The sequence below is a fragment of the Colletotrichum gloeosporioides genome (assembly GCF_011800055.1).
Source record: "Colletotrichum gloeosporioides strain Lc1 chromosome Unknown consensus_48, whole genome shotgun sequence".
NCBI classification, from domain to species: domain Eukaryota; kingdom Fungi; phylum Ascomycota; class Sordariomycetes; order Glomerellales; family Glomerellaceae; genus Colletotrichum; species Colletotrichum gloeosporioides.
In genome coordinates this window covers 16,126-30,487 of record NW_025544693.1, presented here as the reverse complement: position 1 = coordinate 30,487, position 14,362 = coordinate 16,126, and the positions used below count along the sequence as shown (strand labels likewise).

General features: G+C 53.1%; 1 protein-coding gene across 1 annotated transcript; it reads left to right on the top strand.

Annotated features, from left to right (window-relative positions):
• Positions 1 to 1,266: 1,266 nt before the first annotated feature.
• GCG54_00004038 (uncharacterized protein) lies at positions 1,267 to 4,844 on the top strand (the record flags this gene model as incomplete). The annotated part of the gene is made up of 2 exons (XM_045404093.1): positions 1,267 to 2,586; positions 2,643 to 4,844. The coding sequence occupies 2 exons, from the start codon at positions 1,267 to 1,269 to the stop codon at positions 4,842 to 4,844; spliced, it is 3,522 nt and encodes a 1,173-aa protein (XP_045263928.1).
• Positions 4,845 to 14,362: the final 9,518 nt, after the last annotated feature.

The window sequence follows — 14,362 nt, the reverse complement described above, 5'->3', positions numbered from 1 at the left end:
GGAACATGCATCCTCGCCCATCCCTCCGCCATGATCAATGTACCTGGCCCCCTCCCTCCGTCCAGTCCCCTTGGCTGACGATGGGCAAGGTACGTACCCGCCCTGGTCCACGTCGTTGGCAGTTTTCTCACCACCGGCCCAGCACCAGCTCATCGGTGACCACCTGAGGAGGCACGGCAAGGCAAAGCAACGCCTCCTCACCTCACCTCACCTTGTCGTGCCATTGCCCACGCTCCTGTACCTGAACCTGGGCGCCGCCTCGCGACTTACGTACCAGCAATCCGTAACGAATCGTCGAACCCGTTCCCCTTCCACGTCCCTTACAGCGAGCAAACAGCACGCAGTACAGACAGTCCACACAACACGTAACGGGCTCCATTCCATCCACCGAAATCCCCAAGCCCGCTTGAGGTTACGCAGCTTCTTCCCTCAGCTCAGCTCATCAGCACCGCGGAAGCAGAGCAAAGCACAGCACAGCACAGCACAACCCGCAGCCGAGCCCCTCCTCTCCTCTCCCAGGTAGGCTCTCCTCTCTTCGTCCCGTTCCTCGACTCCCGGAAGCCTCCATCCAGCCTCACCTCACCTTGCTCAACTCACACGCCCCCCTCTCTCGCCATCTCATCTCTCCCGAGTCCCGTCCCCGTCCACGTCCACCCGACCAGGGATCCAGCGTCTTGTGTCGTGTCTTACCTCTCACACTAGATCCGAGCATGTTCATGGTCTAGGTTGTGCCTGTGCTCGACAATACCTTACTTCCTACCGCGTACACACGAATACTAGGTACAGTATACACACAAACAACCCAAAACCTTGGTCCAAGGGTATTGTGCACGCCATCAGATCCATTCCCACACACTCACACCAGCTAGTCCCGGTCGTGGTCTCAGTCCCGCACTCGCCGACTCGTTTCCTGGCCCTGGCGTCCTCCACGTCCGTGGTCCCTTTGTTTGAATTCATAATACCCGTCCGCCCCGTCCGCCCTCCTGCCACCCGAAAGTCTGCTTTTGCCTACTTCTGGTCTGGACCAAAACTGTTTGTACCTGTCTGTCGAAAGCTGCAAAGAAAGAGAGAAAAAAAAGTCGTTGGGTGCCGAGAGAGACCACACCAGCTTCGGAGCTCTCTAACATCGCCTCGGTCCAGCCTCAACCACATCCAACCATTTCGATACCCACGCCTCTTTCTTTGCCGCAGCAGGTGTCACACAAGCCAGGTTCAGCCGGAAACTAGACTAAGCAAGACTGAAAGACGCAGTTCATGTTGCCCAGCATGACGTCGAGTAAGTTGTCGGTTTCTCGTGCCACCATTAAATCCTTTGGCCACTTCTCCTTCTCTTCTTCTCAAACCAATCTCTCCGAACCCGTCCCTCCCCAGTCCTCCCGCGCCCACAGACACCACAGCGTCTCCGAACCCGTACACGACCAGCAAGTATACGGAGAGGCCGTTCAATACCCCTACAACACCAGCGACAACTATTCTCGCCCGCAGCCTCCCGTTTCCCCGAAGCGATCCCGCACCGAAACCGACCTCAAGTCACAAACACGACCTACCACGCGGAACGGCCGAGACCACCTGGTTGTTGAAGAGAGGGAGAAGCCAGCCGAGCCAGTGCTCGCGCCGACAAGGCCTCCCAACAACAGAAAGTCCCGATCTTGGGGCAACCGCTTGTCTGCTCTGTTCCCCTCGCTCATTGTCCAACCAACAGATCAACCCGCGCATCCTCCCCCGCCGCCGCCTCAGCTGCAGCAGCAGGTCCCGATTCACCGCAAACCGCTGCCCGACGACTCACCGACCTCGCCCTCCGACAGCGCGCCCTCATACCACACGAGTGAAAACCCCACCGTCCGGCCAGTGACGAGCTCCGGGTTGGGCCTTGGGATCGCTCCTCCGGCCGCTGAATCCCTCGACCCACAGGCGCCGGCTGCCCCAACTGATGCACCGCCTCCTGTTCCTTCAAGAATCCCCGCACCGCTAGACTCTGAAGCCATCTCCTCCGCCCAGGTCGAGCAGCCTCTGATTTCTCCCCCCGAACCTCCCACACCCACAACACCAAACACAATGGCCGCCCCCTTGCCGCCCCAGCAGGCGCCCCCGCCGGTCCCGGCGAAGCTGCGCAAGGAGAAGAACCTCCCGACACCTCCCCCGATCCCGGCAGACAACACCCACCTGCCGTCCCCGAGAGCCGTCTCAGGGCCCGAAGTGGCGTCGCCCGGAAAGCTCAGGAAAGAGAACAACGAGCCGCGCAAGAGGAGCAGCTCCTTCCACCAGGGTCGGAGAGGCTCCATGGCCTTCTTGGGTCTGCGATCAACGTCCCCGGGTCCTGATTCGAGGGGACGAAGCACCTCTGCGCAACCGCCCGGCGCCAGGACAAACACTGGCGGCTCCGCCGCGAACGATTCCACCGGCAGCGGAAGCCCGACCCGCGACGAGAGGCGGGGTCGTCTGAGAAGGAGTTGGCTTCCTGGCGGCGGAAGGTCGCGGTCCAATTCGCAGGACGTCACCGGAAAGTCCCAGAACTCGCAGGCTTGGGTTTTGTCGCAGGACACGGTCGGCGACTACAACACTTCGTTCCTGTTGAACGCAGAAAAGGTAAGCTTCCACGCACGTGTTGCGCAACATCGGACGGGAGCTAATTTGCATGGCAGGTCCCGGAGTTGTGGAACGAAAGCGGCAACGTCTACGTTTACCTCCAACCTAAATCCGCCAACGGTCAACCGTCGTTCAAGGTCCCCAGCTTCTCCATCATCAACTCCGTCATCTTCAATGAACTCATCCAGGCGGAAATGTCATCGCCCACCGGCCGCGCCCGCGGCAGGAGTTTTGGCGGTCGGGACAGCCTCTCGGTCGATGACGCGTTTTCCCCGCCAGTGTCGCCGCCTTTGGAAGGTCAGGAGAGCCCCGGTGATGCAAGGTTGTATCTGCCGGCTACGCCCCCTCAGTACACGCAAAACGGTCAGCTTGCGCCGGGCCCCCAGCTCCGCGCCGACCTCGACCGTCTTATCGCCGTCCGCAATCTGTTCGCCTTCTTGACCGGCCAACCACTTGTCGCTACCAAGGCGCATCCCACGACATATGCGGCCTTCTGCCAGATTTCCAAGCTCCTGCAAGAGTATGGCTTCACGAACATGGACGGCTCATCCTTTGGTGAGTCCGTCGACCTCAGCTTCGGCTTCTTCATGGAGCAGCTGGCGCTGGCCGACGTGCGACACAGCCGCGAGAAGACGCTCGAGTCGCTGATTCTCGGCGAGCGCATGCGATCGATGGAGTTGTACAACGAGGCGTTTGCGCACGCGGTGGGCAAGTACACCGCGATCATGGAATTGCACTCGCCCTTGTTCGAGCAGGTGTCCGCGTACACCAGACAAAGACTGGAGCGCGCCCACCTGGACCTCGTCAATAGACAGCACAGCGTCAATGTCAGGCTGGAGCAGTTTGAGTTCCCCTCACTCTTTGCGGGCATCGCCAGCTCGACGTCGAACCCCGAGCTCAAGGCGATTCGCTTCAAGGTGTGGCAGAAGTACTTCAACAAGATGAGGTCCTTTGTCCTGGGCTACTACAAGACCAGCTTCGGCGCCTGGCCCCCCAAGGCCAGCAGCAAGAAGAACCCCTTCTCCGAGAGCGGCCTCAACCGCCTGGTGCTGAAGGCGCTGTACTCTGACATGTGCGCGCTGTACGACCTGCTCGTGGACCGCGACAACATCACCACCAGAGTGATTGACGGCAACGCGGACGACGACGGCAGGTCTACCGACAGCCCGATGATTGTCAACCTGCGCAAGATGCTCTTCGAGTTCGACAACTCCACGCCTCCCGTGCTGCCGCCGGTGCCCTTCGATGTGCCCAAGATGCCCACGATGAAGTCCATCCACGCCAACTACGACTCCCTTGCGCCCAAGGAGCAGGCCAAGATCGACCGCAAGATCAAGGAGCACGAGCTGACCCTCATCCTCCAAAAGGCGTACAACTGGGACGCCAACAGCATCAACATCCCGTTCCTGCTCGAGTTCAAGGAGTTTGAGCAGCACGAGGGCAAGGGCAAGAACGCGGCCGACCTCGCCGACCAGCGCATCGGCTACTGGCTCTTCCTCTACGTCGTCATCCAGTCGCTGCCCATGCTCACGGTCGACGCGCCCAATCTCAAGTTCAACGAGGGCGTCGAGTACTTCCTCTGCGAGCCGCCCGTCGGCAACCCCCCGTGGATGGAGGACGCCCGCCACGTGCGCAAGATGTGGTACGAGGTGTCCGGCGGCACGGGCTACGTCGAGCTCTCCGCCGACAGCGTCATGTTCAGCGTGGAGGCCATCCACCACCGCAGCCACTGCTGGCTCGCGGCCAAGGAGTGGGAGGGCCTTGGCGGCTCGGCCGCCCCGCCCCCACAGGACGCGGGCATGTCGCCCCTGGAGCCGCCGCGGCCCGTCTTCCCCGGCCCGGACGGCATCGTCGGCAGCCCTCAGAGCCTCGGCACGCCTCCCCCGCCGGGATCCCCGCAGTCGCACCTCCGCCCGCGCAACGCGTCCCCCGGCGGCCGCCAGCTCGGCAGCCGCAACGCGCACCGCTCGAGCATCATTATCGGCCTCGAGCCCGTCGGGTTCGACGATCCCTCGGGTATGGGCATGCCGGGCGACCGCACGTCGCGGATTGCCAGCAGCGCGCGCAGCAGCTCCGCCGGCTCGCGTCCGCTGAGCATGGTGATGCCGCGCTCGCCGTCCGCGACGAACCTGCGCAACATGTCGGTCGACACGACGAACCACCACAGCAACAGCAACGACTCGGGCATGACGTTTGACGATATCCTCGGCGGCGGGGAGGAGAAGAAGGCCAAGAAGAAGAAGGGCAAGTTCTTCTAGACGGCCCTGTCTTTGACTGTTGTACATGTGAGGAGGGGTGTATTTATACCACCAAAAACCATAATCTGGGGTTCTGCTTTTCTTGAATCATTTCACAGCGCGCATGGTTCTTGTTTTTTACGACGAAGCTTGGATGAGCTTTCTGTCTGGCACAATCGTTTTGCATTTTCAACACCAAAAAAAGGGAGAGAGAAGGAAGAAACTGGGGTATTTTTTAACGATTACGTCCGTATTGCGAGAGAAGCGGAGGAAGCATAAGGAAAAGGGGAAAAGAACACATTATTGGAATTTCATTCACAATGCTTGTTGAAGGGGTGGAGAGGGAGGATACCATAAAATATTGCATAGTTGGGAAGGGAAAGGAAGAGAAGTAAAGGGAAGGAGAGGTTGATAGAGAAGTAATTGAGGCCTTAAGGGTCATATTCAAGTTTTGAGAATATGCTTGCTTGGTGCTTATGGTGAAGTGAGATGAGATGAGGAAGAGAGGTTCCAAGAGGTAGGTGGGTGGGGTATAAAAGAGGTGGTTCGGGGGAGGGGAGACGGGTTAGGGCAACAAAATGGCACGTCTCTCGGTCCTCATTTGCTGTCGAAGAAGGTTGAATTGCTAGTTTTCAGTCGGTCCATCCGCCCTGGGATGGGAAGAATGGATGATGAAATTTGGAGGAGGGGGATCTAGCGTGGGTATTCGGAAGGGATGTTGTGGAGAGATGAGAGGGAAAATGATGGACGGCGGGCTCGGTTGGGATGTGGGATGTGTTTGATTGGGAGATGGGGGTTCATGGTGCTCGGATGCGGTGGTGATCTTGTCGCTGAGAGTATCCTGCATTGGATCCAAAGCATCTTTTAATACTGCCATTGTTGGTTTGGTGGAGTGTTTGGTGCAGGAGAACCGATGTTTTATACCTGTGTCTGGGGATGGGGCATTAGATGGGGAAGGGATGAAAGGCTGATGGGACATGATGGGCTATAAGCCACGGCGAGAGAGGAGAGGATGAGATGGAGGGAGCACCAAATTCATAGCGTCGGAATTATGAGTGCGCTAGATGGAAGCTCACGGGGAGACGCTATCGTGGATGTGAGTTGAGCGCCTTGGGCTTCATCTGCTAGTCTGAGGTTGTTTCTGAAATGGAAAAGCTCGTGTGAGGATGGCATGGGGGTGGATAAGATGGCGATGGAAGAGGGGAAAGGAGACGGGTTGAGGGAGGGTGGATGAGGTTAGTTTTGTTTGGGAAGTGTCGGAAGGCATCTCACGGGGGTTGGCTTGTGGTAGACCATACCTGGGAACCCGAGGCGATCAAACTGGACAGGAGAATGACCACACTTGTCGTTGGCAAGGTAAGACTTGGAAGCACGATGGGCATTTATATCTCGCCGGTGCTCTGCTTGGATGTACGAGGATAGGAATGGTTTGGCGTAGCTTTGGCAGAGGGTATAAAAGTAGGAGGAGTACGGTTGATATGTAAATCAAGGAGCCCCAGAGGCGAATGTGCGTCCATAGGGCGCCTTGCTCATTTCTTGCACATAGGATGTATGAGCGATGACTCTGGCTTTTGGGTATTGGACAGGCATCGTGGTGTTGCGAGCCCGGTGAGTGCGGATTCGGTTCGAATAACATGACGACAGAGGGCTTGGAAAACGGCGACGGGGGACAACTTTCAGCTGCGAGAATCGGGTATCTCGATGGGGGCTTGATGGGTTTCCGTGGCGGGTTGCCTTGCGCTTTTCGAGTCTTTGTTTCGCAGGCGATGTCAAGGATATCCCATTCACCGATCATCCTGCTTATTTCTTGGTCGATGAATCTTTCGGGACAGATGGCGAGGCTTATTTATACCTCTAATTGGAGGTCTTCAAGCTGAGATGATAGGTGATCCTGGTGATCTGAGATCTCTCGAGATTTGTTCGGCTATTGAGGCGAACGGAGAGGAAATATGGCCCGGTGAGCGGGGGGGTATATATTGGGTAGATCTGAAGGAGGAATGATGGTTCCATAGCGATCCAGAGCCACCAGCAATAATGGTCCAACGTCGCCTCTGGACTCTAGCTCGTAAGCATGGTGAACACGTGCACAAGGATGGGGTTTCCTATGGACGATACTTCGCTAGAGCATAGAGCATGACGAATACGTAGAGGGGATACGCCCAGAGAGGTTGGGGGAGGGTGACGAGAGACGAGGAGTCGAAGGTGGTCGCGGAAGGTTTTTATAGAGATGGTTTGGCGGGGACTGGATTGAATGGCGAGTCGAGAGGACAAGATCTCGCCAGAAAGCATTACGTGGAAGTCCACAATTGTTGGTGTGGAGGATGTAATAGTCTTCGGTGGCTGGCTTTATACCATTTCAGACTTGGGCTGAGAGATGTATGCCGCGTGTGGGTGCTTTCTCGAGAACGAGGAGTTGGAGAGATGCTTTCTAGTAGTTCGTGAGATAGTCCGGGTGTCCTTATGAGCTGGGGTTTGACATCTGTAATGTGACGCCGTCACGGAGGGAAGGCTGAAGTATATAATGCGGTGTCGTGTCCAAGATGCTTCTCTCGAACAACAATATCGTGCATTTCGGCAAGGCCGTTTGAACGATGCAAACTTGGTTTGTCTTTGATGGATGGCGAGCGTGTCCCAAGAGACTCGGTACCGACTGAGGCTGTTGAAGTCAGTTGTGTCATTGAAGGTTTACTTCTTGAGCCCGTGTATTCCTGCTCGATACGACCGGACTGATGGAGATGTTGAAGGGCGGCAGACGAATTGAGGTTTTGACAACGGTTAGAGATGGGAAACCAGTCGAGTCTGCGACCGGGTGTCGTTATTCTCATGCGGTGTTCAGGTTCAAAACCTGAAAGAGACCTCGCGATTGCTTTGTGGTAAGACGGATCATCGGCAGGAGCATTCTATGGATTCTTATTCTGAGAGATAGAATTGTGGTATTAGGAGAGATTGGGGAGTTGAGCATGCTAGCTGGCTGGTATAAAATAGAAACAGGCGTGACGGTCGCTTTCCACCAGGGCAATCTGCTCCGTTGATGACAGAGCTGTGTGCTCAGGACGTCTCGACCGTTCACAGCACAAGCCAAGCGTGAAACCCCGGTGACAGACAAGTTTCTCTACGATGCGAGGTTTGTTTCGTCACGGGATGATTCGGGGACGATATGATCCTGGATGACGATGGTGAAGGACGCCGGAGAGCGTGGTAGCCTCTGCCGCTATGGTGCAGTAGGCGGTGCGTGACTTGGGGAATAGTGATGTTGTAGCCTGTCTGGTGTATCTTAAACAAGTTGATATGGGCAGAGATGATTGCGGCCGAACTTGAACTGGATCATGAAGTCCGGGCTTTTATACCATGGTCAGACGTACTTGGCTCTGATTTCTTGACCAGGCTCGGAACGATGGCGGGCAGCAAGCATTGTTGGGGGAACGATCTAGTCGTTGGCCGGAGGCTCAGTGGACAGGGGAGGTATTGTGGGTATTAAACAGGAATGATCCAGACTTGGAATTCATCCAGCAAGAATACACCGTCTTGGGCAATGGTTTTTATTCGACGGCATGAGTGGCGACAGGAAGTTTCGGAGTATGAAAGCCTGACATGCAACGATACGCAAAGGCTGCAACAGAGTCTGCCTTTTAAATGACGTCCCTTGGTTGTCTTACAGTTCTCCATATGACGAGCGAGCAGGCAAGAACGCAATGTAAGAATCTGAAGCATCATACAACACAGAAAAGTCGTCTTACAGGTGATTTTGAGTGGGATTGATTCGGACGTCTTCATCATCGTTTGCAGTATGCTAATTCGGGATGCTGCTCAACCTGTCTGCTGGACCTGATCAGATTGGGCCAGAGGTTTCCGGCAAAGAGTTGGCGGTGCCCGCGAGTTACGTTGTGCAAATACGTAAAAGTATCAAACAGAACAGAAGATGAGAAAGAACGGCGGCTGAATTAGTGGCATTGGTGGTCGTTTCTGAGATTTGATTGCATGTGACGTTGGGTGCGAAATGTTTGAGTGTGACGACTTAGAGGCTACGAGCAGAACTCCAGTCAAGCGCCAATGGACTATTCTGTTTACCTTTTGACAAACAACACGACAGTTTTAGTCCTTAAATATTCTGAGACGGTGTAAAGCTGATCCTTACTCAGTCTTCTCCTACGATGCATGATGTGGTGCCCAATGGCAGCGAAACCTCCGGACTCGGCCGAATGATTCATTCAAGCGAGGCGAAGAGATTGATCTGCATACAACTTCAGAAGTATATTTTCGACTGATCATAGTGCCATTGCATGTCAGGCAAAGATGTGGACAGAGCTTCGAGTTCCACTCTGAGAAGAACATCTCGATGGCATCTTGTTCGTACCCTGAATCTTATCCACATGAGTGTTTCCCCGGCATTCAAAGACAGACGCTAAAAGCATGATGTGTATTCGGATGAAGATACAAAATTGACAGAGGATGATGGCGGATGTTGTTCTAGTTGGCGACGCTGGACGTGTTGCTCGCAGGTAGCCCCTAATTCTCTACTTTGGGCTCGGGATTGGGAAGTAGCCTCTGTCACCACGGAAAAATAATAGGGACACCTAGACCAAAACATCTATTGTGTTCTCTTAAGGAAATTCCAAGATGAGGAACAGTCATGTGTTTTCATTTCGGCGTCGACCAAGCGCATCTTCCAGCGAGGTCTTGTCTCGAAGCTTAAGGTCCTAGAGTACTCAGAGCACCTCGTCATATAAGACACCTAGAACTTGAACAATTGACTCCTGAAGAACCCAAAAATGAAGTTGTATGTAGGGGGTAATGTACTAGTCACTCGTGGGGGGGGGGGGGGGGGGCCAAAGNGGGGGGGGGGGGGGGGGGGGGGGGGGGGCAGCCAACGGGTTTTGTTGGTCCCTCAGGCGAGCTTTTCATGAGGCACAGTGTATCAATGAGAAAGGGACCAATAAGGAGTATACGGCCCTGATGCAGACAACAGTGGATGATGGACAAGGATGGTCGATGTCAAGCCTGAGACTCGTTCTCCCTGCTCGCCGTACTCGTACACCATGGTTTCTACGCGTCAGATTCACATTAGAATGTCTTTGAAAGCCCAGAGAAAATCTCATACCGCTACTACATTGCTGATTCTTATCAGAATCAATGGTCTGGCTTGAATTTATACTAGTCAGAGGCACATAATTTGGGCCAGCTTGATTATGGTGCGCATCTTCTACAGTTAGGGAAGTGGAAGAAGCTCTTGCTAAACTTGGGGCGACTTGCCGATGATGGAACATGCGTCGCCTACGTATATATAAGGTCTCATGAGATCATCTCTCGCTCTCTGATGGTATTATGCCGAAGTGTTTCATCTGCTGAGCTCAACGGAACCTTCGCTTTGCTGCTCTTACGATTATGCCAACCGAGGTGACCCACGTTGCTCGACTGCTCTGGCTGGCGCGGGAGAGGAATGAGACACAGACGACTTGGCTAACATTGGGCTCCAGAGACCATGAAGCAAGCAGCGGTATTGCTGCGTCAGTTTTATAATTTACTTGTGTTGGTGCCATCGATATGATCCTGAGCTCTGGTTTGGAATTCAATTTTGAATGTTGTAGAGTTGTTGGCTAATGCTGTTTCTACACACGGAGATAGTCAAACCAAAAAAGCGAAGAGAGACCGAGAACTTCTGAAGCTCGCTGCTTCTTGTGTAATCTCACGGTGAGTGCCCGTATCATCTCGTCAACTAGGTATTCAGGCAAAATTAATAATGACGACGACGGGGTCACCCACTGCCTACTCAGCATCCAATTCACTATCTTACCCAAGGATGAGCACAACAAAACATCAGGGAGTCCCCTTACAGCGGAACGTGACCAGAGAATAATCCCCTTTAATTGTGTTGCGGTAGCTTTGAAGTACTGGTATCACATTATGTACCGGAAAGCGCGGACGGTGTTCACGCGGTTGATTCCTCGCCAGTGCATACCCAATAGGAGAGCCTCGACGAGAATGGGCTCGGGCATAGATTTTCGATGGAAGTCCATTACGGATTTCACTTTGTTTTGGCTACTTAAGACAAAGAAATCTGGGACTTCTAGAAGTTGAAGGCGACCAATGATTGAAGTGAGGTTCGCGGATTCATTCGAAACGTCCAGCTTATATCTTCCGTCTCATCCATGCCTCCCCTGATTCCTAGCTTGCTCATCGATCGTCACGAAAACTTATGATCTGCTAGGTATTTACCTACAATAAGCGCTGACGAAAGAGAAACAGCGACAGAGAATCTAACCAAATGCTGGACTCTCTCGAAATGCTCTAGGAATGTCGAGGGTAGGAAACCATCTGGAGATGGGGGACATGATCCATTCTGGAGATGAATTGGCCGTTAATACAAAATGTGCCATGAACAGTCGCTCTTGACAACGAGCTTTTCTATCCGGGCGGATAAATACCTTTATTAGGCGTAATGCCTATTTTATTTGAAAACCTGTACTATCAATGTCGCCCCTGTCATCTGTACTGTTCCTGTCTCTGTCCCGATTTCTCTCTCCACCCCTATGTATCGTTGTCGTCGTCGTCGTCGTTGTCGTCCCTATCGTCGTCCATGCCGACTACCCACACAGATAGCTAGAAGTATCTGCCTGGTTAGCGAGACTCTTTACATGTAGCAGCATCGCAAGTGAAGACCGAACGGGCGCAAAGCTTGCAATCAGTATTTAAGAAGGGATTGAAGAATTGGCAAATTCCAGAGCCAGCCCGAAGCACGCTGAAGACGTGCTGGCTGTGCGTTAAGAGAGCGTAGGACAACCTCGGTATGCTGGTGAAGATTTGATGTCTCCTCTTGTAGCGACCCGCGGCTGACTCGCTCGAGACTTGAGACTCACTGGTCCGTCCCTCTCCTTGACGATTATTCCGCGACGATTACTTCAGGAGTGTTGTGAGCTCACGCGGATCGATTCAGAGGCCTTCGTTGGGGTGAGAATTCTCCCGATGACCTGCCTGTCTTTCGTGTGGACACCATAGTGCGGTCAGCAAATACAAACAAACCACCGCAGGCAGCTCATTTTCTGCCCTCATATGCTGAAGTGAGGAACATAGTCATCTTTTATATCAGACATGATTAGAAGCGAGATGTTCATCAAATTCGCGAGAAGACGCGCACCTGATAAAAGGGTACGTTTCTCGGTAGGATCTATAAAAATGAACCTCAGAACGAAAAGATCTGGCCAGGATATTTGAGACCCGTGGATTCGCGAGGAAGCGGAGAATCTGAGACGGCTTCATTAATCAATGCGTTGAAAGCCCCGAGATGCTCAGGGTGGGGTCCATTACATCTTGCCACAGACAAATACACGCCATTGACAAGCCACGGAAGGTCAACTTCGACCCCAAGAGAAGAAACCTGAATAAGCTGCAGCGTATCAAAGCCAAACGGCGGCAATGAAGGACAGCATCGAGGACGTGGTGCGAGAGGTTACGGCGTAGTATGGCAGTACCTCTTTCGCATCATAGCCTACGTTAGACGCTCCTATAGGACGCGAGAAACATAGACATGGAAAGAGATTTCATTTCTGTCCTTCGTTTGTATGACTTCAAGTCTCATGTTTCTGGCGAAATGGGATTCATAGAAGATGCCACATGGGCGCTGTATACGCTGCTGGGTAAGATGTCGAGACTTCACTCGTCGAGCCGCAGTATTTAGAGGAGCGTTCCGTGAGTCTCGACGAGATCTAACCAAGACAATTGTGGTTATTAAACTGGTTGTGAGATACTGCCTTTCACACGACACGCTGACCATTTCCTGCACTCTATCTACACCTACCATAACCAGCTTGAGCATGATGGACTTGTTCCTCTCATACTCGTCTCCTATCGTTGGTGCCCAGCAGTCTCCTCACTTTCCGTTTATTCAGACCCATTCATCGCCTAGGAGATGATGAGGTTAACCAGGCCTGTCTGACACGTTTTCGAGCGGCGGACGCGGCCGGCTCGGATACAGAATCTGCTGAGTTAAGAGAAAATGTGATCTCATACCAAAGTGCGGTCAACCAATGCAAAGCGGTCGATTGCCACGACCTCAAAGTGCAAGGTAGCATGGTTTATTTTTATAGAGCATAGGTGAGACACCACGGATTGTTCAAAATCTGGTTTCTCCAACGGCGAGAAGCCAGCTGGACGGTATATAGATAACGTATCCTGAAAGATGTGGAAACGTATGGAGCAGCCCGGCAATGTGGTCGCCTGGTTGCTGATACTCGGTCACGATACTAAGGCTTTTGTGAATGCTCGTGTCAGATGTCGATGTTTGTATGATGAGCATTGATCTAATAGAAGAGTGGCGTCGCGTATACGTGCAATTGTATGAATAAGCATCAGACAAGAGTGAGGGAGGATGATCGCAGCAGAACACGGGACCCATGTCTTCCGCGCTGAGGAGGAGTTGTTCGCTAGAATGACTATTTACAAGGAAGGTCATTACATGCGATGAAAGTACGCAAAGGACTATAAAAACCACATTGTCCAAGGATTCAAGAGGCGTCAAAGACGCGCGGCTTTTTATATTAATATTTCCAACCCTGTTGTGTCGTCGTCTACCACAGCCGGGCGTTCTTCTCAAGTATTTCGATATTTAAGAAGCAGTTATTTTAGAGACCTCACAGGGAAAGCCAATCGATTTCTTTTCTGACTTGGCTGCTGTGATGGAAGAAGTTTAGGCTGCACCTGTGGCAATTCACAGTTTCAGTGGTCCATTCAGCTGCGTGCTTGTCGCAGGTAGCTTAGACTCGCTGGAGGTTTCACCTTAGGTATACTTGCAGGACGAAGGAAGACGTGGACGACAGGAATGGAGTCACGGCGAGTCTGCAGAAAGATAAGGCGTTGCAACCTCCTTCACTGGAGGGAGAACGTGGGAGTTGATGCACAGGTATCGGGTATTGGAAATCCACTCTATCACTCATTGGTGTCTCGGAGAAAGCAACCAAGACCCGGGCGCGACAATATATACCCGGACGTTTTGATACTTGCAGTAGGGAACTGTGTCGTCAAGTCTAGTTGCCGAATCGCATATCTGGACACTATTTAAATTACCTCACGGTCAAATAGGGTGTGATCCCCTCCACGGGCAAATGAGGCCGAGTTGCGGCTGATTTCTTTCTCCTCTACTCGCGGGATTAAGAGGAGTTGGACGACATCTCGAAAGCCTCTGAATAGGAACACGATGCCGAGATCTTGTCTGTCTACCCTTCTCCAGTTGCCATCTCTATTAGAGTATCATACAAGAATAAGCAGATGTCCGACACGCCCGAGTAGATGCTGTGATCGAGAGAGAGCTTTGAAATACTTCGTACCTCGACTCGGAAGGAACCTTGTGGATAAGGCTGCCGTCGTGTCATCGTTGATGAAGCCCGAAACATTTGTGGTCGTCTGTCTTGTTACGAGAAGTTTCTCTATCTACAGTTTTATACTAACAAGTGCGGCGCAAGGAAAGAGTGGATTTAGGAAGGGGGCTTCTTGGTAGAGAAAGGGGTCCGTTAATAGGTGGGTATAAATACCTGCAAAGAGTCGTGAAA